Source organism: Lepidochelys olivacea (genome assembly GCF_965140295.1).
Source record: "Lepidochelys olivacea isolate rLepOli2 genome assembly, chromosome: 27".
NCBI lineage: Eukaryota > Metazoa > Chordata > Testudines > Cheloniidae > Lepidochelys > Lepidochelys olivacea.
Genome location: NC_140437.1, coordinates 10,265,348 through 10,288,392, shown reverse-complemented (window position 1 = coordinate 10,288,392; position 23,045 = coordinate 10,265,348). Strand labels below are relative to the sequence as shown.

Sequence of the window (23,045 nt, the reverse complement as noted above, 5' to 3'; positions counted from 1 at the left end):
CAGGTAGGTGTGTGCCTCCGCTGGGGAAGGAGTGGTGGGTGATTTCAATAGCTTAGGACTCAGTGCTATGAAACAGAGGCACACAATCTAGAGAGGGCGGAACAAATACAACTTGGACCCTTGGAAAAGCAAATATATTTTCAGTTGTTATGAGGGATAGATTTTTGCAAACTGCTTTTAAACTAGTCCCTCCCGATGTGTGGTATAAGAGCTGACTCCGCATTGTCAGACAGAGAGATCATGCCATTGCCTGGTTTACAAGTTAAATTGGAACGCACAACCTCTCCACACTAATCCAAGCTGTCGTTTACCAAGTGAACTCAAAGTCCTTGCCTCTGTAATCTTGGCACCACTGGAACATATGGATCTAAGCCAAGATTTTTCACAACTGGGTCTGCCAGCACTTCAGAACTGAGGGATTGAGGGAGAAAGTTTATTCTGTTGGCTGGAAACTGTCCACACCATCCTGAAACTTCACTGCTCCCCAGAAGAGATGGGAAAGCGAAAGCTGGTCTACAAGCAAAAGATACATTGATGATCCAGTGTCTGGACCAGGAAGACACAATATTTAGAGCTCTCTTGTGCCTGTTGAGTCTGTTTAAACAGCTGTTTTGTATATAAAGAAAGCTTCTTCACTTCCATGCTAAAGGTCCTTCACTTTACTGATGTTGGAAAGCAGAGCTTGCCAGTAGTATAGGAATATTTCGGAAGGATGATGGATATCACCACCTGATTCACTTAAAACAAACATCTGCTGATGTTGTGGTACACCCAAAACCATCCCGAACCACTGACCTCTTCCTTCCCTCCCACTGTCTTTTGCACCAAGTAGTATAAGATTGGTGACTGTATGAGGCAAGATGCGCTGTGTCTGCTGAAAAGCATAATCAATATCCAATGTTTCAGATATAATCCAAAACCGAAGAGATCTCAAAATTCATGTAGAGTTCTCATGCCTCTGTGTACTGCAATTCCAGCTCAACATATGACAGAATTCCATCCAGCTGCAGCCCAAAAATGTCCATGTAATGTCCACATGCCCAGCAATTCTGGATACTACCAAGAACAGCAGGTAATTCTGCAAATGTGAATTTCAAATTGATTGATGACAGTAACTCTGTTAATAAAACGTGTTTACAAATGCTGCCTCTGCTAATCAAGTACAGTTAAATAAGATTTGTGTTGCAACTTACTAATTAACACTGATGGTTATGGTTTCTGATTCACACTTTGATTTTAATGAAACGCCGAACAGGATTTCAAAGCCATTGTAATTAAAATGCATCATCTAGTGCTATATTCTACCTGAGCTTGGTTTAAGTTTTCAGCTGTATGTTTTATGCTAGTGGATGCTAATTAAGCTATTGTATTGCAGAGCATCTCTTATGAAAGGTGATTTTCATATTCTTGACCTCTCTACCCCTCTAGGGTCATGAAGCTCAGAGGGAGATTACACATGAACCGGACTTTTCTGACTTTTTTATATCCAGGACCAGATTAGCTGATTCTGCTCTTTCATGTTTGCTCTGCTACGTAAAGTTTTCCATCCAGTGGAAAGTTTTCCATCCATTCACCCAGGTTTAAAGAGTGCGCATCTCTCTCATGTCTGTTAAATAATACTCATTTTAAGATAGATGGAGAGATGCAAAGGTCAGAATTTTAATAGGGGCAAAAAGAATAAGGATGATTAATGAGAACAATCTCAAGAGCGGGCCCATCTCGCTCTACAAGTCACAGCACTAAACAGTGGGGATCGCTGGGGCATATACTCCCAGAATGGCCAGGGTGAGCAATGGGAATAATATTTTAAATAGCTACGTAAATAATTCTATGTAAGAGTCTTACAATTAATATTTTAGCCAGCAAGAATACTAGATAGACACAGCTACTTATGACAATAAGGAAAATATCCCTCCCCACAGTGGTTTGAGTTTAGGGAGCATATCTGAAAAGAAAAAATATGAGGACAAACTGGAGCAAAATATTAAAAGAAAGAGAAGCTTCTGGGGCCTTTCCCCGCTGCCTCCCCTCTGCCGTGTGTAGCTACACACCACGAGTGGGGACGCAGCCTGCCTTTCACTATGGCATACGGCTATGCCCCCACCCTAGACAGCACCGCAAGGACACGAAAGCGTAGACAAGGTTTAATTACAAGTGTTAAACTGTGTCCCAAACTGTGTTCAATACTGTTTCATAAGCCACGATTGAGTCTTGGGATTTGGTCTTGTTGACGCATGCATTTAAACGGTTTCCATCATGACGCTCGTTATCACCAAGAAGTATGTTTCCTAGTTTTGATGTGGTTTTTGGATTATATCCGAAACATTGGATATAGATTATGCTTTTGATGTGGCACTGCAACAGATATGGCAATTTCTTGCAATATCATTGAAAACCCTTATTGAATTAAGTTTAAGTATCTTTGGGGTCCATTGTATTAAATGCAAAGTTTATGTATTATTGTGGACTGGGGTTGTATGCAACATCTCTAGGCGGGAGATGTGATGTGAGGCCTGGGAGTTCAGAGGACTATATTGCAAATGTGCCAAAAAAGAATGGAATTTTAGGACAACAAGTGCTAAGTGGATTTCTTGGAGAATACCCTAGGGAGAGCCTAATGCAAATTCTCCACCTCTGGTTATGCAAAAACCCTATCTTTTGAAGCTACGCCCTGAGGAGAGGGTATTTGTCTGCTGATAACCTATTCCCAGAGACTAGACATCAAAAGCCCAAACTGTGTAAAGAAACCAGCTGGTGGTTCTGATTCTGAGGTGAGACAGATATGAACTTGTTACCATGGGGAAAACCCAGTTGTGAGTTTTGAAGGACTGATACCTGCGAGAGCTCTAGGCTGGAGCTGGGATGACCTCTGGTAATCTTTTTAGCACACATGTGGTTCTTTTATTGTTTTTAATACATTTTCTCTGTAAAACTTGATGGCAGAAGCTTTCACCATGTGTTATTCAATAAGGCTCTCAAATGAGCACATGGCATTGAGGCGATACACACCCAAGACAGAAAACAAATGAACAGCCAAGACTAAGGCCATGACTATTTCAGTCCTATTTCCCTAAAATTACAAATCATGGCTTCCAACAATGAAGATCCACTGGTGGTAGCAACTCTGGGAGCCTTAGTGTAGACAAAGTGCCAGCAGCCACCAGTGTCACCTAGCCTTGCCTTCAGCAGGGTTAGATGACATGGTGGGTAAAATTCCAGCACCCGATCTGCATTAGCTCTCCAACCATTGCAACCAAAGGGTGTGTGTATGTGAACTGTTGGTAACAACAAGGAAGAATTTTAGGAACAACAGTCCAGTGCAGAAACCCTCCAATTAAATTTGGCAGGACAATATTGTCAAACCCGGAAGCATGCTGTTTGATGTAAGAATAGCGTCACTCTAGAATAGCATGCATCCGACAAAGTGGGGATTCACCCACGAAAGCTCATGCTCCAATATACCTGTTAGTCTATAAGGTTCCACAGGACTCTTTGCCACTTTTACAGATCCCGACTAACATGGGCTACCCTTCTGATTCTAGAATCGCTGCAATAGCTCATGCTTTTTTATTTTTAAATTTGAGTTTCAATGTTTTCAACGTATGCATTCCACAAGGTAGGAGGAGGAAACTGTTCAAGGTGCTGAGGGGCCTTGAGACTACCAAATAGTGTAATGCACTTACATGCGATCTAACCTTCACCACCAGACAACAGACTGTCCGTGTCCCAGTGATTTGATCTTTTGGTTTACCCTGGCCTGTCTCAAACACCAGTAGCCTAGTGCTGGGCTCCAACTAAGATCTAACCTTGTGCAAGTAAGAATTCCACGGTGCCTAGATGTCCCTCAGAAGCAGCCATCATCAAAGGAGTCCGACCCTGCTTATCTGCCATGTTTACATCAGCGCCATGGGTGAGTAAGAGCTCTACAATCTGAAACACATAAAACAAGGATACAATTTATACAAAGAGGTTCTGCTGGGATGAAATGAGAGCTGAGATACAGCATAGGAGTCCACCTGCCTTGAAACCTCACCCAAACCTCAGACACAGAGAAAGAAATTACTTCTTTATCTGTATTTTTTCTCCCTGCTAACTGCAGACTTTGGAGTGCCTGACACCTAACCTGTTGCCCAGGCTTTATCTGCCACTGTGTTTTAAAGTGAGGTGTGGCTGGGGGTTGTAGTGGATTAGTTCACGTAGAAAATATTATTGTTCTTAATCTAAACGAACTAAAGTGTACCAAAATAGCATGGTCCTGGCTGCATTACAAAGGCTGTAATAATAATAACCACAATAATCCTAATGATAATAGCTAAATTTACACCAGCACTTTCTATCTTTTAGATAGTTAATAGAGAATGCACCAGGACAGCCACTGGTTCTTTTAAGACAGCCATTAATTCTAACTCAGGTTACATTTCAAGGCTTAAAGCCTTTTCTATTTAACCACAATAATAAGAGTATCGTATTTAGGAGAAACCACTCACATAGCACTAGAAGTAAAGACCTACATCTTCTAAAATGACTGGTGATTTTGTGATGCCCGAACTAAGACACCTTAAAGGGGCTTCATTTTATACGCCTTCTCCAAATGAAACATTGTGGAACATTTAGGCCAAAGCATTTAGCTGGGCATGTCAGAAGCCTGATGGCTGAACATTTCCTCTGTGAAATACTAGTATAAGGGATTATCTCAATGCATAACTCTATAATTACCAAAGACATGCACACCTGCCACCCTAGTCAAATGAGAAATAACTTTTGGAGGATGCTGCAGTGACCTCATTTACCTGCCAGTGGCCTTGTCTCACTGCACTGAACAACGGCACCACTCCACGTCGATTTGGCTGGGCCACCGCTGCTCCTTGCTCTAGAAGCAGACGACATACTTCCAGCTTGCCCCGTCCTGCAGCAGCTGTCAGAGCTGAAAGGGGGAAGAGGGGAGAGAGAGAGGTCTTTTAGAACTGCGTATTTCCAGCAGTAAGAAAACGGTCTGCTTTTCTACTTTCAGTGATCAGAAAATAAAATGTGCTTTATGTTAAACAGATTTTCTTTCAATTTCACCAAGCAAAAGGAGCGGCTCAGCTGGCTTGTACTTGAGCATTACAGTGAACTAAATAATACTAATAAAAAAATTCCAGTGAAAACAAATAAAAAAAAAACAGTAATAAAAAAGCCTAGTTCACCCCAAAAATTGATACCAGAGAAAGAAAGCCTGTTCTGCTCTTTCATGGCAATTTGTGAGTAGCTTTCACTAGGGCTGTAATTTCTGCAAGTAATTTCAAATCTCTCTTCCCTCCAAACATCTGCATTCCCTCCACCCATTTCCCCCTGCTTTACCAGCCCTTCTTTAAAGTCTCACGACTGGCAGAGCTGAGAACAGTCCTGCCAGGATGACCCTGAAGGTTACAGTTCTTATATTCAGGGCCTAGATACTACCCTCATAGGTAGGATTAAAAAAGACAAAGAATGCATAGATAGAGACTATGATATTTTGCTAGTTGTAATTTTCACTAATCACTTATATTTTATTGTCAAAGGTCAGTCCTTTCTGTAAAGAGACTTCATAAGATCCTGGAAAAAGAGTACTGTATGACAAACACCTTTTTCCTTTCCCCCAAGTTGCAATAGACCAGGAAAACCACCCCCAGCTATGATAATCACCAAATAATCTACTGGTATATTTAACTATGAAGTTCAAGGCAGTGTAATTTGAAACTTTAAACATTTCCCCTTGTGCCTCCTGCAGCTTCTCTGCTGCACAGTACAGCATACAATCCAGGGATTCTACAACCCAGTACATCATTGCTTGGGTATGATTTCAATAGAATACACAAACTTCTGGGTACATGCTTTCTTCACAAACACTTTAAAGCCCTTCCACAAAATGTAAGTTGTATTTGTCTGGTTTCACTAGGGAACCTGACTATGTGGGTTTCTTGAAGGAAGGGAGAGAGAGAGATGGAGTTATTGTAAAATTATTGCCAGCCAGCTGGAAATTAGAGTTTGTGGTTTTCTTTTTCAGAACTAGTGCAGAGCCGTGCTATCCAAATGGAAGATTTTTTTTTTTTTACTATCCCATTTTAGCCTGTAAGATTTTGAAATCCCATCAGGGAAACAATTGGAACACAATGCATATCATCAAGCATTCTTCAATTTAAATGGTAATTCTGCCCTTTGTTTCTGGGCCAGGACAGATCCCACCTGCAAATGCCTTTTCATGCAAAACCAAAATGATCTTTAATTTTCAATATTTCAAGTGCCCTGGTAACATGAAAGTTCCCCTCCCTGGCAAAACGTGCATTGTAAACTCTGACAACATGGCTGGGTTAGAAAAGACACATTGAATCTGAAAATAGATTTAAGTGTAGGACTTGTCTTTTACTTGTCTTCAGTATTAATTTTAGACTTTTCAGCTCCTCCCTCTCCTCCTCAACTTCATGTGTATTTCAGCACAGCTCCTCTGCCTCAGTGTTTTGCTCCTTTTAGTAGGAGTCTGAGCAGAAGGTGGGAGTCTATTTCTAACTGATGGAGCATGTCTCTTCTTCTTTGAAGTTCATTTCTGTGGGATGGCTGATTTAGAGGTGTTGATGGGCTTCCAGCGGCAACCCTGTTAATTGTGGGTGATATATTCAACTTCTCTGTTCCAAATTGTAGTTTATTTTTTTCTCTTGGGTTTGGGGGACATCAAGAGTTAAAAAAGAAAAACCTCTAAATGCTACAAACAGAAGTGACTATGAAACCCATAATCATATCCATGTGGCTTTGAATGTAAGCTACAAAAGTAGAAGACAGGGACCATGTCTAGTGGTCACAGACAAGGGAGGAATCAAGGCTTCTGGGTTCTGATCTTGGGCTTTGCCATTGATTCACTGTGTGATGTCTCTAACACAAAATATTGTCAACTATGTAATGTGCATTTATTTTACATTCCTAGTGGGCTCAATAACAATCTATTTTTAAATGCAATTGCACTGTTTGTAAGGAAAAAGGCAACTTCTCTACTGGGAAAAAGAACCACCTTTTTAATGTGCTTTCAGTCTCCTGTCTTGTACAATCATCTCTTTCATACTCAGAGCAGGACGACACATTTTGATGCATTTATCACTGTTGTATTTGCACCTCCACCTCTGACTGTATTATTACTGGTGACACAGACACTTTCTGCTGGCTTCTGATATTAGTCTTGTATCAGCGCTAAATATTCCATCTGGAACTGACTTTATTGTGCTGTCAGCAGTTCCTCGGTTATCATGTAACTTGGCACTGCAATTCGGTTGACAGTAGGATGATATCATTAAGCCAGGCAGTCAGTTTTACTCCAGACAAGATCAGAGAGACAAGCAACAGGTATCAAAACAGAACAGGAACCAATACGGATTTTCAAAGTTGATTAGCATTTTTAGCTTGAGACATTTCATTGCTGCATTTCTCTTTATTTTTATCAAGAATTGTTAAGTACTTTTTGGAAAATAAAACCAAAACAAAGTAAAATGGAGTCTCGTGAGCCACAGGACGCTCAAATTACCTATGCAATATGTGTAAAAACTAGAGACTGAGATTTTGACAATTTCCAATATTCCTGGCTGCTCATTTTACCATCTTGCACAAGGGCAATTTTAATCAGATATTGGGCATTCCTTAGAGATGACTCTTCTATTTGAGTGCAATTAGCATGTGAATCAATGCCATTACAAGATAACCAGATGGACTCCAAGAGCTCTCCACAAACAGAAAGAAATATCTAATAGTCATGCCACGAAAAAGCTTTTCCTTTAAAGGGAGCTCTTTGCCAGGGGCAGTAACACACAGAGGGAACAAGGCAAATGCTGGAAGTGTCCTTCAGGGAATAGTCAGGCAAGGAAAGTTGCATGGGATGTATGGAAATGGGAGATGTCTGAGCAGAATATGAAGCTGCTGGAACTGGTCAGGCAGAGGTGCATGGATGAGAAGCCTCCAGGCAGACATCTGTACAGAGATGATCATGGATATGGGAGAGCTGTCTGAATGTGAAGGAAGACTGCACTGCAAACGGGGAGAGAGTTAGACACTAGTCCAGAAAATCTGTGTGGCTTAATATCAGACTTTGTCAAGTTTAACTAGAGTCATGGGCTATCTTAACTCATGTCCAATGATATCATAGAATCATAGAAGATTAGGGTTGGAAGAGACCTCCGGAGGTCATCTAGTCCAACCCCCTGCTCAAAGCCAGAGAAACCCCAACTAAATCATCCCAGCCAGGGCTTTGTCAAGCTGGGCCTTAAAAACCTCTAAGGATGGAGATTCCACCACCTCCCTAGGTAACCTATTCCAGTGCATCAGAATCCTCCTAGAGAAATAGTGTTTCCTAATATCCAACCTAGACCTCCCGCACTGCAACTTGAGACCACTGCTCCTTGTTTTGTCATCTGCCACCATGAAGAACAGTTAACTCCATCCTCTTTAGAACTCCCCTTCAGGTAGTTGAAGGCTGCTATCAAATCTCCCCCCCCCTCCTTCTTTTCTGGAGACTAAATAAGCGCAGTTCCCTCAGCCTCTCCTTGTAAGTCAGGTGCCCCAGTCCCCTAATCATTTTCGTTGCCCTCCACTGGACTCTCTCCAATTTGTCCACATCCTTTCTGTAGTGGGAGCCACAAAACTGGACGCAATATCCAGATGTGGCCTCACCGGTGCCAAATAGAGGGAGATAATCACTTCCCTCAATCTGCTGTCAATGCTCCCACTAATGCAGCCCAATATGCCATTAGTCTTCTTGGCAATAAGGGCACACTGCTGACTCATATCCAGCATCTCGTCAACTGTAATTCCCAGGTCCTTTTTGCATAACTGCCGCTTAGGCAGTCGGTCCCCAGCCTGTAGCATGGGATTCTTCCATCCTAAGTGCAGGACTCTGCACTTGTCCTTGTTGAACTTCATCAGATTTCTTTTGGCCCAATCCTCCAATTTGTCCAGGTCACTCTGGACCCTATCTCTACCCTCCAGCGTATCTACCTCTCCCCCCAGTTTAGTGTCATCTGCAAACTGGCAAGGGTGCAATCCATCCCATCATCCAGATCATTAATGAAGATGTTGAAGAAAACCGCATCTGCAGTATCTGATGCTGCTAACCAAGGTAAACGCAACAGAGGGATATTTTAGTGGTTTTTTGACCAAACCTTAAAAATATTTTGGATTACCATCCTCAATTTCAGAGTCTGTTTTCCAATTAATAGCATAACTTGATATTTTGGCATTATTTTTAAAGTAAAAGAGAATACATTTTAGATAACAGTACCTCTGCACTGGTCAGCATATTGACAACAACTCATCTGTAAAAACGTTGATATCATTATATGATTGCAATGAATACCTTATCAGTATTCAGGGATCATATCTAGATAACTATACGCTCTATTCCCTTTCCTTCTCCTTCTCTGACTCTCTAAAGTAACATTTATTTGTAAAATAAATTTAGTTAATATTATCATGACATATTTATTCTGTATTTCGGTCTCCTCTGCTGATTCTGGAGGCTTCATCCTTTCACACTTTCTTGCTGTTAGCCCACACCAATCTTGTTATTGTTCAGGCTGCCTGCTGTGCCAATTCTCATCTACACTTTTGTCCTTCACAAGCCCCATTTATCCAGAGGAGGTTCTTCCTGGTAGGCTCAAATTTTGGTGTTGCCATGAACATGAAAACATTCAGAGGTTTGGTTACATGAGTACATTTTCCAAACGACAAAGTCTGAACCAATTCAAGATGTACCCAACTGTGTGTTCTGTTTACCAAAAACAATTTAACCACACAAAAAACTACACGTCACCCAGTGTTTGCACCCTTGGTTCAGGTCATTTCTGACTAAAGCTGGCAGGATCAAAATCATTGTGTGGCTACCCAGACAGGAATATCACTGTGATCATATCAGTGGTTTAAGCTGATTAGTGAGTAGAGCACAAACCCTGTAGCTAACATTTAACTAGCTCATCCAAGTTAAAAGCCAATGGCTCCATATTACAGATCTCTCTTTGGCAGAGCACAAGCTGTACCTGTAAAGGGTGTGGATTGAAATGCTGCCTTTTTTCTAGTAGACACTGGGAAGATGACACTTCAAGATTTGCATCCAGGATTATCAACTGGACTACCCTCCATTAAAGTACATTTGTTTAATTGCCAGGTGTGTTTTCAATGTTACAATAAAGCACTTACAAACTTGCAGAAAACTAAATGCTAATTTAACATTCAGGAGTTTAAGCTGCAGGTTACTTTGGTGTGGGCAAACATTCCTTTCATAGCTGTGCCAAACATCAAAGTAGAAAAAGAGAGTTCTGAGCTCATCTAGCTGAATACAGTGGAACATGTCCCAGAAAAGATTGTTGGCCTGATTTTCAGAGGTCTTGCACACCTGAATCTTCCAGGTACTCAATAACCCCAAAAATCAAGCCATGCACTTTTTGGAAAAATAATAAAGCAGGTTACAGAGCCTATTTTGGCATCTACAGGGACGTTCAAATCGAAGAAACTGATCCCCCTCAGTAAGTCATGACACACGCAGGTCTAAAATGTGTATTTGATATTAGTGGAATCCACAAACACAACCATGAAAGATAGAAACTGCAGCATCTATAGAAATTACCTGTCTCTCCCCACAGGCTGTCAAAGCTGTTGATCTGTGCTCGCTCCACCTCCTCCTCATCTTTTTCTGGAAGATCGAGCAGGTAGGAGACGATCTAAAACAAAGAGACATGTCAGCTCATGAACTTCAGCATGTTATATATAAACTGCTGACATCTTAACGTAAGCTGTTCTGAATAAACAAAAGAAAATGAACAAAGTCTCTGCCTGGCACCTCAGCGTAGGTAAATATTCTTCCCGAGATCAGCAAGTGAGCCTGCTGCCCTGTACAAGGGAAAAAACAAGTCTCTTGAGACAACTGCACATGACGAGCCTTTATAGTGGTGCTACCTAACAACTCAGAGGCTGTGTGTGTTTTGTATACAGATTATACTGTGCATGCAGTGACTGCTCCATAGCTCCTGGGTTACCCAGAGCGACCAGTGAAGAAACAGTGCTTTAGTGACTTTCATCTTTGGATCTTGAAGTGCTTTAGCAAGGTGGGTGAATACTAACATCCCTGTTTTATTGATGGGGAAATTTAGGCACAGACAGGTGATGTGAGTTTCCTAAGGTTAAAAAGTGAGTCAAGTGAGTGTAGACCAGAACTCCAGTCTCCTGACTGTCTTGAGTTTCAGTCACTAGATTGGGCTGCCTTTAGAAAGAATTAGCTCCTTCCTAGCATGAATCAGGTTTCAGAGTAGCAACCGTGTTAGTCTGTATCTGCAAAAAGAACAGGAGTCCTTGTGGCACCTTAGAGACTAACAAATTTATTTGAGCATGAGCTTTCGTGGGCTACAGCCCACTTCATCGGATTCATGCTCAAATAAATTTGTTAGTCTCAAAGGTGCCACAAGGACTCCTGTTCGCCTAGCATGAATGACATTTACGCAGATCGCTTAAAGGTACCAACATAGTTTCCCTGGCCATTGTAGACTGGGTTTCAAAGAAATGAATTAATCTCCTCCAAGGGTAAATTTTTGAAATTGGCTAAAATCTCCCTAGTGCTTGGTAAGATATGAGAAAGCAAGAGATTAAGGAGAGAACAGAGTTTATAGACAGACAAAGGTACATTTTTCTCATCCAAGAAGGGACACACAAGGCAAGAGTGGGGCAACAGTGCCTGTTGTACTCAGCATAGCACCCTGACGGCAGAGAAGGGCAAGAACATCTCTCATGAACACAGTGTGCAAGGGGCTATGAAAAGAAAGGGTTTCAGTTACAACTGCCATTTCTAAGCTGCCTGCCTGGGCTGTCCATTACTGAAAAGCAACGGCACGTACAACACGGGCCCTGGGGAGCCTGAAGTCACAGACTAAACCAGTGGTCAATCAGCTTTAATACATGCTTTACCGCTAGAAGAAAAATGGTCATGCTTGTTATGTCAGCAAACTGCTTAATCAGCTGAAGTAACATTCCACCTTAACTTTATTATAATTATAAATTATATACATTTTAATTATAGTATGATTATTATATTATATAATTACTAATTATAACACTGGCTTTCCAGCTCCCTGGGCTGTCAGCGTTTCAGAACATGGGCTACACATCTTCATTTGTCTGCGAAGTGCCAGGTCCATTTATAGCCCTGCATACACAGTAAACTATTCTGAAACCACTTTTTAAAAAAATTACAAATATCTCCAGTAAAATTCTGGGGAAGTTTCCCATTAAAATAATCCTGCGTGCTGTTAGGAGTCATGTGACCAGGTTGCAGAGAAGCTCTGTTGCTTCAAAGGCACATCTGTTCCTAAGCAATTCAACTTGTGTTCCCTTCGACAGTGTGATTTACCCAGCTCCCTTTGATTAGCTCCTCTCATCTGATCATGTTACTTATGTTTTCATGGATTGAAGTTTCATGATTAATGAAATTAATGAGAGGGGTTTTATTTAAACAGAAACCATTTTTTAGCCAAATAGTACTTCCCAACAGGAAAATAAACAGTATTTTACATATCATCATCTCTGTGCACATAACCAACAACTGCCTCATCTCAGAGTCCCCTACCCTCACTGGGGAAGTGGGGTGAGCAGTACATGGTTTTACCTTTGCCTACTTAAAGGTATATTCAAATAAATTAGGGGCTTTTTACTCTCCCTCTGGATGGAAGCCTGCATAGATTTTGCCCAGGCCACCAAGGTTGCCAAGAAATTAGTGGATCCCACTGACTTGGGAGGAAGTTACTGACTCCACCTCCTAGACCCTCTGTGCTCAGCCTTGTGACCAGGGAACACAGCTAGCCTATTATTTCTGTATGTCACAGAGATCCCGAACAGTGTAGTTACATCTTACCTCAGTGTAGCCCATGCTGGCTGCTGCAATCAGTGCCTGTTGTATGGCATGGCTCTTCTTAAAGACCCCCTGCTGTTGCCCAGCCATTGTCCAGTCACACTGAATCAAGAACTTCACTACCTCCAGGTGACCTCTGAGAGCCGCATGAACCAGGGCACACTGACCGTTTTTGTCCAAGTGATCCACCTTTCAGGGGAACAGAAAGACAAAATAAAATTAAACCAAACTCATGTTTGAAAAACCATGGCTTTCGCAGCGTCTCCAGCCCTGGTTTTGTAATAATGCCACGTGTGCAGGATGCTCATTTTCTGCATTCTTCTAGTTAACCACCCCATCCATAACCAGTCAAAGTTCACTCCCAAAGAATCGCTGCCCTGAGGACAGACATCCTCTTGGCCACAGCTGTTTTCTTGGGGTAGGTCACCGCTTTACAGCTTTGGTTGTCGTCACACTAAAAGCATACTGGCTTCATTCCTGCAAAAGCACGTTTCCGCTGTGTTCTCAAGTATGCCAACTGTAGTTCCTGTTGCACTGAAATTCTACTCATTGACTTTGTCTGCCTCAGGACACAAAGAGCCACTGAGTCAAAAGAGAATGTTCTAAACCCGCCATTTCACAAGTCTTCAAAATGAGCAAAAATACCTCATAATGAGTCCACTGTTAGAATGATTAGCCAGCCTGTTTTATTCAGCTGCACCTTAGTCAGCCTCACTAGAAGGGGGCAGCACAGAAACATTAATTAAAACAGAAATTTCAGGTGGTGATATTATAATCTGATATCCTACTAGGAAGCTGAGGGCTGCTTTCTAGGGGTTTGACCACAATGTGACCTTTGGCTTCTAGATCCTACCATAATACAAAGAGTATTGTATCACAGCAAAGCATTTCAGCTAGATTCTTTCTACTCATTAACCACTTCACTGCTGAACAACTTATCAGTTTGTTCAGGAAATGCACATGACCATTGTTGTTTAATTTATCCACGATACAACCCAACATCTCTGAACCAAAAATACCGGCTACCAGAACACTGTGTATATTCGCTCAGTACCGAAGGGTGATACTCATGAAAGCTAGCTTCTTTTTTTCCATTTGGGATGGGGATTTTTAAAATCACATTCATGCCCTGGGTTTCTCTCCCATTTCCCCCGACTGAGGATACAACGGAACTCCATTGGAAGTTTATTAAAACTGCTTCTTATCAGTGAGTGTTAGGGAGTCACCCAGCTTATTTTTTTTTTAAAGTCTATTTTTTCCTTTACATTGTCCTGACAACTCAGCAAGACCTGACATCCTGACATTCGTATTAAAACCACACAAGCCTTTAGTTTGCTTTCAGAACTAAGGCAAAACATTTACAGAAACCACAAATTGTTTCCAGGAGGCTGCCATTCCAGTTCTGGGCAAAAATTTTCTGTTCAACAAAATGTTTGAAACCTGACTCATTACACACTATTAACCGTTGAAATGCTCACCACAAAGCTAAACAAAGGGTATTCTTACTGGACGAGTTTGACAGAAGTGTTCAGAGAATATTTCCAACTGGTGTGTTGCAGTGGTTCTCAAACTTTTGCATTGCTGACCCATTTCACACAGCAAGCCTCTGAGTGTGACCCCTCCCTTATAAATTAAAAACACATTTTTTATATTAAACCCTATTATAAATGCTGGAGTAGAAGTGGGGTTTGGGGGTGGAGGCTGATGGCTTGCGACCCCCCACATAATAACCTTGTGACCCCCTAAGGGGTCACGACCCCCAGTTTGAGAACCCCTGGTGTATTGGATGTTGCAAAACAATGTTGCTGTTTAACACTGTGGTCAAGGACTTGTAGAGAAATGACTTCAGCGAGCCATTAGCAAGGCAGGATTCCTCAGTTCCAGTATCAGGCCTGCATCCCCGAATGCTAATTACAGACCCTGCAGAACTGCTATGCCTTTTGTGCTAGTGACATGTTTCAAAGTAGCACATTCTCATAGAAAAGCAAACCTAGCCAGCATTGTGGCTTCACCTGTGAGCAACTACAAACAGGATTCTAATCTTTTCTATCACAAGAACAAAAAACTGCAATAATTAAAAAAACCCTCACTCACACATGCACACCAGGAACAATGGAAAATGTAAGACCTGCCAATTAGGGTGCACACAGTGCTATTTTTAGTACAATGCTTGGATACCATGGGAATAGGTGCCTTAGAGAAAAAGAAATGGGACAGAGAGAGATTAAGGCAAGGTCCCAAATCCCATTGAATTCAATGGAATCTGGGCACCTAACTCTCTTACACTCTTGAAAATCTCAGCCTAACTAGACAGGTAAGATAGACATTAGACAGCTAGCAACTGTGTGTGTTGGCTGGGGCGGAATCTTCATGGGCGCAAATGGGAGTTAAGTGCCTTCCTCCCATTGACTTCCAATGGAGCTGACTATCTGACTGCCTTCTTGTGCCTTTGAAATGCTCCCTCTAGACAGAAACACAAGAGGGCAGAGTTGGCATCTCTTCAGATATTTTTTAATTGCTGATGCTGCACTTGGGGCTTATAAGAACACAGGCTTTCCATACCAGATCAGATCACTGAAGCTACCCATGTTCAGGCAGTAACCAGTCCCTCCTGAAGAAGGAGAATCCTCACCATGATCCTCACAACTAATGCCCAATACTATGTGTGGTCCAGCAAACTCACACGAGATGTCCAGCCCCTTGCAGGATTAAGCATTTAATAATGAAGGGTAACTATGGCTTTGTAAGCAAGAAGGTAGGATGCTGAAGCTTCTGAAGATGCCAGCACTTGGTAATTGTAGGAATTTGGTTTAGACTGTATAGAAAATGTTCCAAGAGAGTAGGCAGTCTGTTTTTATCATTTAGCCTGTCTTCATGTGCAAAAACCAGAGGAAAGGGTGCTGTTAAGAAACGTTACTTGGCAAAGGAAAAAGCAAACAGTGGCTCAATTTCTTTCCTGAGGTTTGATATGTACTTCACATGCTACCTGCTTTCTCCTCCATGTAAATATGGAATTCCTGGGAAGTCAGAGTGTCATCAGATAAATACAGTCTCATTACCTGGGCCCGTTTCTTGCACAGTAGCATAACAATGCTCAGATATCCAGCCGCAGCAGCATATCCAAGAGGAGTCAGGCCACTTTCAGAAGAGGCATCTACGTTGGCCCCAAATTCCAGCAACAAAGCCACCATCTCTGTGTAACCAAGGTGAGACTGGACACATAAAATTGGGGCATTGTTTAGAACTTCGGTCCGGTAGTTAACATTTGCACCTCCCAAAATTAACAACCGACTGACCTGAAGGGAAAAAGAGAAACTCATCACCACAAGGTTTCAACAAAAAGACAAGCCCAAAACATGGCTTTATTTTAGGTAGAGGGAGCGCTGTCTAATCTTTAACATTTTCAGAATGAACTTTGTTCTGTAATTTGCGTGGTGTTGGAGCAGGTTGGCCTTAGACAGACTGCCAGACATAGGGCCACAGGGAGCCTCACATGGGGAAAGACAGTGGGTGGTTCTGTAACCGCTTGATCATCCATCCAACAGGGGCCTTGTGATGCTTACTGGTCACCCAATTGCTGCTTCCCCTCCTGCTGCCTTCCTTGCTCTGGGCTGCAGAGCGAAAGAGACAGCTTGTGAAGCTGAGATGAGAGAGGGCCCCTGATAGGGAAGGGATAGACAGGAGGATGAAGGGCCCCCTCTCCTTACGAGGAGGCTCTCTCAGGTTGGCCCCACCCTCATGTAGGGAAAGGGCTGCAAGCCCAGAAGGTTCTCTAAAGCTATGTCTGCACTTGATTTATTTTCCACTCTAGCTAACATATTTGTACATGCTAATCTGGACACTTCACAAATGTTTGCAGAGTGTCCTTGCTAGCATGTACAAATGTGCCAGCTAACTCAACTTAATTGGCAATTAACTCAAGTTAAAGAACTCTGTTTCTACCACAAGTGAACTTAGGATGCAATGGCTTCTTAGACCAATCCACCCTATCCAGCTCATGGGAATGCCATGTCTCATAGCCTGATAGCAATAGGTACCAGGGTTCCACGCTAGCTTGGTCTGCTCAGATTTATAATTAGAGTTTTCCTTCTAAATAGACAGACTTGCCTGAAGAGGCTAAGTGAGCTCTGTCTGTGGGTCTTAAATCAAGAGTTTTCCTTCATCTAGATATACTTGGTTCACGGCAAATGCAACCCTTTTGGGTTTCCCCAAGATGGGCTACCTCCATCCACCACCTGGGGGACACAGCTCTACACTGTTTTATCCCAGCAAATACAAGCAAGGTAAGTCCAACCACCGACTAGATGGTGGGACATCATATGCAGGGACATGACCAGGCTGGGCTTAATGGAGGAACAAGCTATGCACAGGAATGAATGGTGACATTATACTGCTTTCCATAGCTGCAAAAACGCCCTGAGATGAAAAGAAGAAAAGAACTCTAGAACAGACAAACCCCCAAGGCACTGTCAGGTTTACAACACCCAAGGGGGCTTTCTGTATATTTCGGAGAGATCAGTGGCAATGAAGGATGATCATCAGGAACAGATATGACACTGCTCTTTTATGCCACTGGGAGTGGCTGGGTCATTACACAAATTGAATCTATTTCCCCATGTTATGTATCCTCACACCTTCTTGTCAACTGTCTGAAATAGGCCATCTTGATTATCACTAAAAAAGTTCCCCCTCCCTTCCTCCTCCTGGGGGGAGGGATAGCTCAGTGGTTTGAGCATTGGTCTGCTAAGCCCAGGGTTGTAAGTTCACTTCTTGAGGGGACCATTTAGGGATCTGGGGCAAAAATGGGGGATTGGGCCTGCTTTGAGCAGGGGGTTGGACTAGATTACCTCCTAAGGTCCCTTCCAACCCTTATATTCTATGCTAATAGCTCATTTTAATTAATTAGCCTCTTAGAGTTGGTATGGCAACTTCTACCTTTTCATGTTCTCTGTATGTATATATATCTTCTTACTGTATGTTCCATTCTATGCATCTGATGAAGTAGGCTGCAGCCCATGAAAGCTTATGCTCAAATAAATCTGTTAGTCTCTAAGATGCCACAAGTACTCCTGTTCTTTTTGCTCTTTTATAGGAATTAACAGAAAATCCCTGCTAAACGTAGAAGAGTTGGGGAGTCGCTACTCATTGGTATCAAATCTTAACTGGACACTTAAAGACCAAGGTCCTGGTTCAACAAGTTACTTACATACCTGTGTAACTAAGTTTCTGAGGAGTTCCATGGAGTTCAATGAGACTACTCACATGCTTAACATTACACATGTGCTAAGGACCTTGCTAAACTGGAGCCTTGGAGAATCTTTTGTACTTGGACCACTGGAGGCTGAAAGCACTAAACCAGCTCGTCAATTGTCTGTTCTGTACAGTACCTTTATGTTAGGGGTGTAGAGGTTTCGCAGAGATGCCAATGCCATTGAAAGACCTTCTGTGCTGTAGGAGATCCAAAGCCCTTGCAAGATAGACGAGGACACCCCTACTTTTTTACTCAGCCCCTAAAGAGAGAGATTCATCCAGTTAGTTCTAGTACCCAACATATTTGCTTTATGTTATGCAGAAGGAATTACTACATGTAATAGAAAATATTAATTAACAAAAGAATTTCACAGATCTCAGGCTGTAGAATTAGATTCCTGCTAACAACAAAAAGCCAGTTAGCTGAGAATAACTTTAAGCATTTATAATAACCACACTCACTTAAAATTCAACCTTTATCAACAAAGTGCTGGCAATACAAAACCCTTATTTAAAAAAAATACTAGATGCAGTGGGGCAGATCCTCCATTAATATACAATGCCACAGTAATGAGCTGCCGGCGACACAGAAACGTGCAGTTGTGGCTTACTGTTAAAGGCTCGTATTCTCGTCCCAGTGCATCTTTCTTTAATGGAGAATGAGAATGCTAACCAAAATACTCTTCCCCGCCAGTTAAGAATAGTCTCTACAGACTAAGGTTGCCACAGAAGCCATTTATCACATTAGACCCCCTGCTGTGAACAAATAACTTGTAGCCCCAAGAAAGAATCCCCAAGTTAATGCTGAAGTGATATCTTTAAACCAGCCCTGTCACTCTGAGGTTACAGGGTCCCGCTGAGCTCTCTTTCAGAGAGTCCCATTACACTGGGTAATGTGGCACATTCTTTGTTTGTTTATAAAGTACCTAATACCGTGGCAGAAACTGATTCGCAAAATATTCTTCTTATTCACAGAGCTGACTCAACTTGTCCTACATACTCCATCATAGAAAGATAAATTAAGGAACTTTTACCAAAAGAGAGTAGACATTTTCATATCTAATATTAGATTATCTCCAAATATCTTCTTATTTGGTAAACATAGTTATTTTATGCTTACTAGATACCAAGTACTAAAGTCTTTTGGAACAGCACTAAATTATAGGTCATGTAATAGTCAAGGGGACTTGCTTTCCTGCTATAAGAATGATAATTTATTCATAACAAACAGATATTAATCAGTGGCCTGATGACAGGCAAAAGAAAAGGGGAGCCTATTTTTGGATCAGGTTTTAAAAGGATAGCTTTACTTCTATAGTGCTTTAACATTATTTCTACTGTAGTCTCCATGGAATTGTACAGATGTCTTTGGCTACTATTTTGACACGCAAGACCTGATTTCCCACTGCCTTGAACCTTGTGTGGTCATTTACACTTGTGCAAAGAGAGTGTAACTGCTACCAGTTCAAGTTGGTAGTGTTTTACACCCATTTTGCAATAATGTAAACAACCATACTAGGCCTAGGACAATGAAATAATTATGCATAAAATCTCTATAGATTTTTACTGCCATTGTTTGATCATCATCATTTGTTGGCATTAAACAGCAATGACTGTTTTGCCGTTGTAATCTGACATGTTCCTCTATATACTTGCATTAGTAACCTTTTGTCTTAACATCATGATACCACAGACTTGAACATTTTTTTATCTCGAGACCATCATAGAGCATGTCAGTCGAGTGGCTGGACTGTACTACCTAAGTAACAAATAGTAACTACTGTGAATACTTAAAGGCATTTTTTCAGTTAAATATACTTACCATTTAAAACAATTTTATTTAAGAAAAACAATAGAAGGTACTTGTCCTCATGAAGAACTAACAGTTTTCTAAATTTATTATTTTCAAGTCCTGCAGCTTTTAGCTAAACATTTGTCAAATAAAGACCATAAGAACGGCCATACTGGTTCATCAATGGTTCATTTAGCCCAGTATCCTGTCTTCAAACAATGGCCAGGGCTAGCACCTAGCCCTGGCCATTGTTTGAAGACAGGATACTGGCAGTTGGAGATTTAGGGACACCTGGAGCATGGGGTTGCATCCCTGACTATCTTGGCTAATTGCCATTGACGGACCTATCTTCCATGAATTTATCTTATTCTTTTTTTAACCCAGTGATATGTTTGGCCATCGCAACATCCCATGGCAGCAAGCTCCACAGGCTGACTGTGCATTGTGTGAAGAAGTACTTCCTTACGTTTGTTCTAAGCCCTTTTGCCTATTAATCTCATTGTGTGACCCCTAGCTCTTGTGTTATGTGAAGGGGTAACTAAATACTTCCCTATTCACTTTTTCCACACCCTTCATGATTTTATAGACCTCTATCATATCCCCCCTTAGTTGTCTCTTTTCCAAGATGAACAGTCCCAGTCTTATTAATCTCCCCTTGTAAGGAAGCTGTTCCATACCCCTAATCATTTTAACTACCCTTCTCTGCACCTTTTCCAATTCTAACATATCTTTCTTGAGATGGTATTCAAGTGTGTATTCAAGGTGTGGGCGTACTGTGGATTTTTATAGTGGCATTATGATATTTTCTGTTTTATTAACTATCCCTCTCCCAATGGCTCCTAGCATTCTGTTAGTTTTTTTGACTGCCGCTGCACATTGAGCAGATATTTGCAGAGAACTATCCACAATGACTCCAAGATCTCTTTCTTGAGTGGTAACTGCTAATTTTGACCCTACCCTTTGCATGTATAGTTGAGATTATTTTTTCCAATGTGTGTTACTTTGCATTATTATCAAGAGTGAATTTCATCTGCCATTTTGTCACCTTATTGCTCACTTTTGTGAGATATCTTTGTAACTCTTCAGTCAGTTTTGTATTTAACTATTTTAGTAATTTTGTATCATCTGTAAATTTTGCAGCCTGTTTATCCCCTCTTCCAGATTATTTATGAACATGCTGAACAGCATAGGTCCCAGCAGAGATCTTTAGGGGACCCTATTTACCTCTCTCCATTGTGAAAACTGACCATTTATTCTTACCCTGTTTCCTGTCTTCTAACCAGTTACGGATCATGAGATGACCTTTCCTCTTATCCCATGACTGCTTACTTTTCTTAAGAGCTTTTGGTGAGGGACCTTGTCAAAGGGTTTCTGAAAGTCCAAGTTCACTATATCCACTGGTTTCAGAGTAGCAGCCGTGTTAGTCTGTATTTGCAAAAAGAAAAGGAGTACTAGTGGCACCTTAGAGACTAACCAATTTATTTGAGCATGAGCTTTCGTGAGCTACAGCTCACTTCATTGGATGAAGTGAGCTATAGCTCATGAACGCGTATGCTCAAATAAATTGGTTAGTCTCTAAGGTGCCACTAGTACTCCTTTTCTTTTTATATCCACTGGATCACCCTTGTCCACATCCTTGTTGACTCCCTCAAAGAATTCTAATAGATTAGTACTGCATGAGTTCCCTTTCCAAAAGCTATGTTAACTCTTCCTCAAAATATCGTGTTTATATACATGTCTGATAATTTTGTTCTTTACTACAGTTTCAACCAATTTGCCTCATACTGAAGTTAGGATTACCGGCCTGTAATTGGCAGGATCACTTTTGGAGCCTTTTTTAAAAACAGGTATTATATTAACTACCCTCCAGTCATCTGGTACAGAAGCTGATTTAAGCACTAAGTTACCTGCCACGGTGAATAGTTCTTCCATTTCATATTTGAGTTCCTTCAGAACTCTTTAGTGAATACCATCTGGCCCTGGTGACTTATTACTGTTTAATTAGTCAGTTTGTCTCCAAACCTCCTTTATTGACACCTCAGTCTGGAACAGTTCCTCAGACTTCTAACCTAAAAGAATGGCTTGGGTGTGGGGATCTCCCCCATGTCCTCTGCAGTGAAGACTGAAGCAAAGAATTCATTTAGCTTCTCTGCAATTGCTTTGTCTTCGAGTGCTCCTTTAGCACTTTGATTGTGCAGTGGCACTTATAATTGTTTGACAGACTTCCTGCTTTCACATGTACTGAATTTTTTTTTTTGCTGTTATTTTTTTGTTCTTGGCTAGCTGCTCTTCAAATTCTTACTTGGCCTTATTATAGTTTTATAGTTGACTTGCCAGAGTTTATGCTCCTTTCTATCACAATCAGTAAGATCAGACTTCCAATTTTTAAAGGATGCCTTTTTGTTTCTAACTGTCTCGTTTACTCTGCTGTTTAGCTGTGATAGCATTTAATAGAATCATAGAAGATCAGGGTTAGAAGAGACCTCAGGAGGTCATCTAGTCCAACCCCCTGCTCAAAGCTGGATCAATCCCAGCTAAATCATCCCAGCCAGGGCTTTGTCAAGCCAGGCCTTAAAAACCAATAAGAATGGAGATTCCACCACCTCCCTAGGTTACCCATTCCAGTGCTTCACCACCCTCCTAGTGAAATAGTTTTTCCTAATATCCAACCTAGACCTCCCCCACTGCAACTTGAGACTATTATTCCTTGTTCTGTCATCTGCCACCATGGAGAACATGGTGGCTCCATCCTCTTTGGAACCCCCCTTCAGGCAGTTGAAGGCTGCTATCAAATCCCCCCCCCTTCTTTTCTGCAGACTAAATAAGCCCAGTTCCCTCAGCCTCTCCTCATAAATCATGTGCCTCTAATAATTTTTGTTGCCTTCTGCTGGACTCTCTTCAATTTGTCCACATCCCTTCTATAGTGGGGGGCCCAAAACTGGATGTAATACTCCAGATGTGGCCTCACCAGTGCCGAATAGAGGGGAATAATCACTTCCCTCAATCTGCTGGCAATACTCCTACTAATATGCCATTAGCCTTCTTGGCAACAAGGGCATACCGTTGACTCATATCCAGCTTCTTGTCAACTGTAATCCTCAGGTCCTTTTCTGCAGA

General features: G+C 41.6%; 1 protein-coding gene across 1 annotated transcript in view; it reads right to left on the bottom strand.

Annotated features, from left to right (window-relative positions):
• TANC2 (tetratricopeptide repeat, ankyrin repeat and coiled-coil containing 2) overlaps positions 1 to 23,045 on the bottom strand; it is a 690,066-nt gene that overhangs the window by 21,293 nt on the left and 645,728 nt on the right. Inside the window, exons 17-22 of the mRNA XM_084615604.1 lie at positions 18,274 to 18,396; positions 15,946 to 16,182; positions 12,890 to 13,075; positions 10,616 to 10,709; positions 4,791 to 4,924; positions 3,807 to 3,930 (exon numbers count right to left, since the gene is read on the bottom strand). Of these exons, the coding sequence (XP_084471730.1) occupies positions 3,807 to 3,930; positions 4,791 to 4,924; positions 10,616 to 10,709; positions 12,890 to 13,075; positions 15,946 to 16,182; positions 18,274 to 18,396 (898 nt within the window). The remainder of the gene's footprint in view (positions 1 to 3,806; positions 3,931 to 4,790; positions 4,925 to 10,615; positions 10,710 to 12,889; positions 13,076 to 15,945; positions 16,183 to 18,273; positions 18,397 to 23,045) is intronic.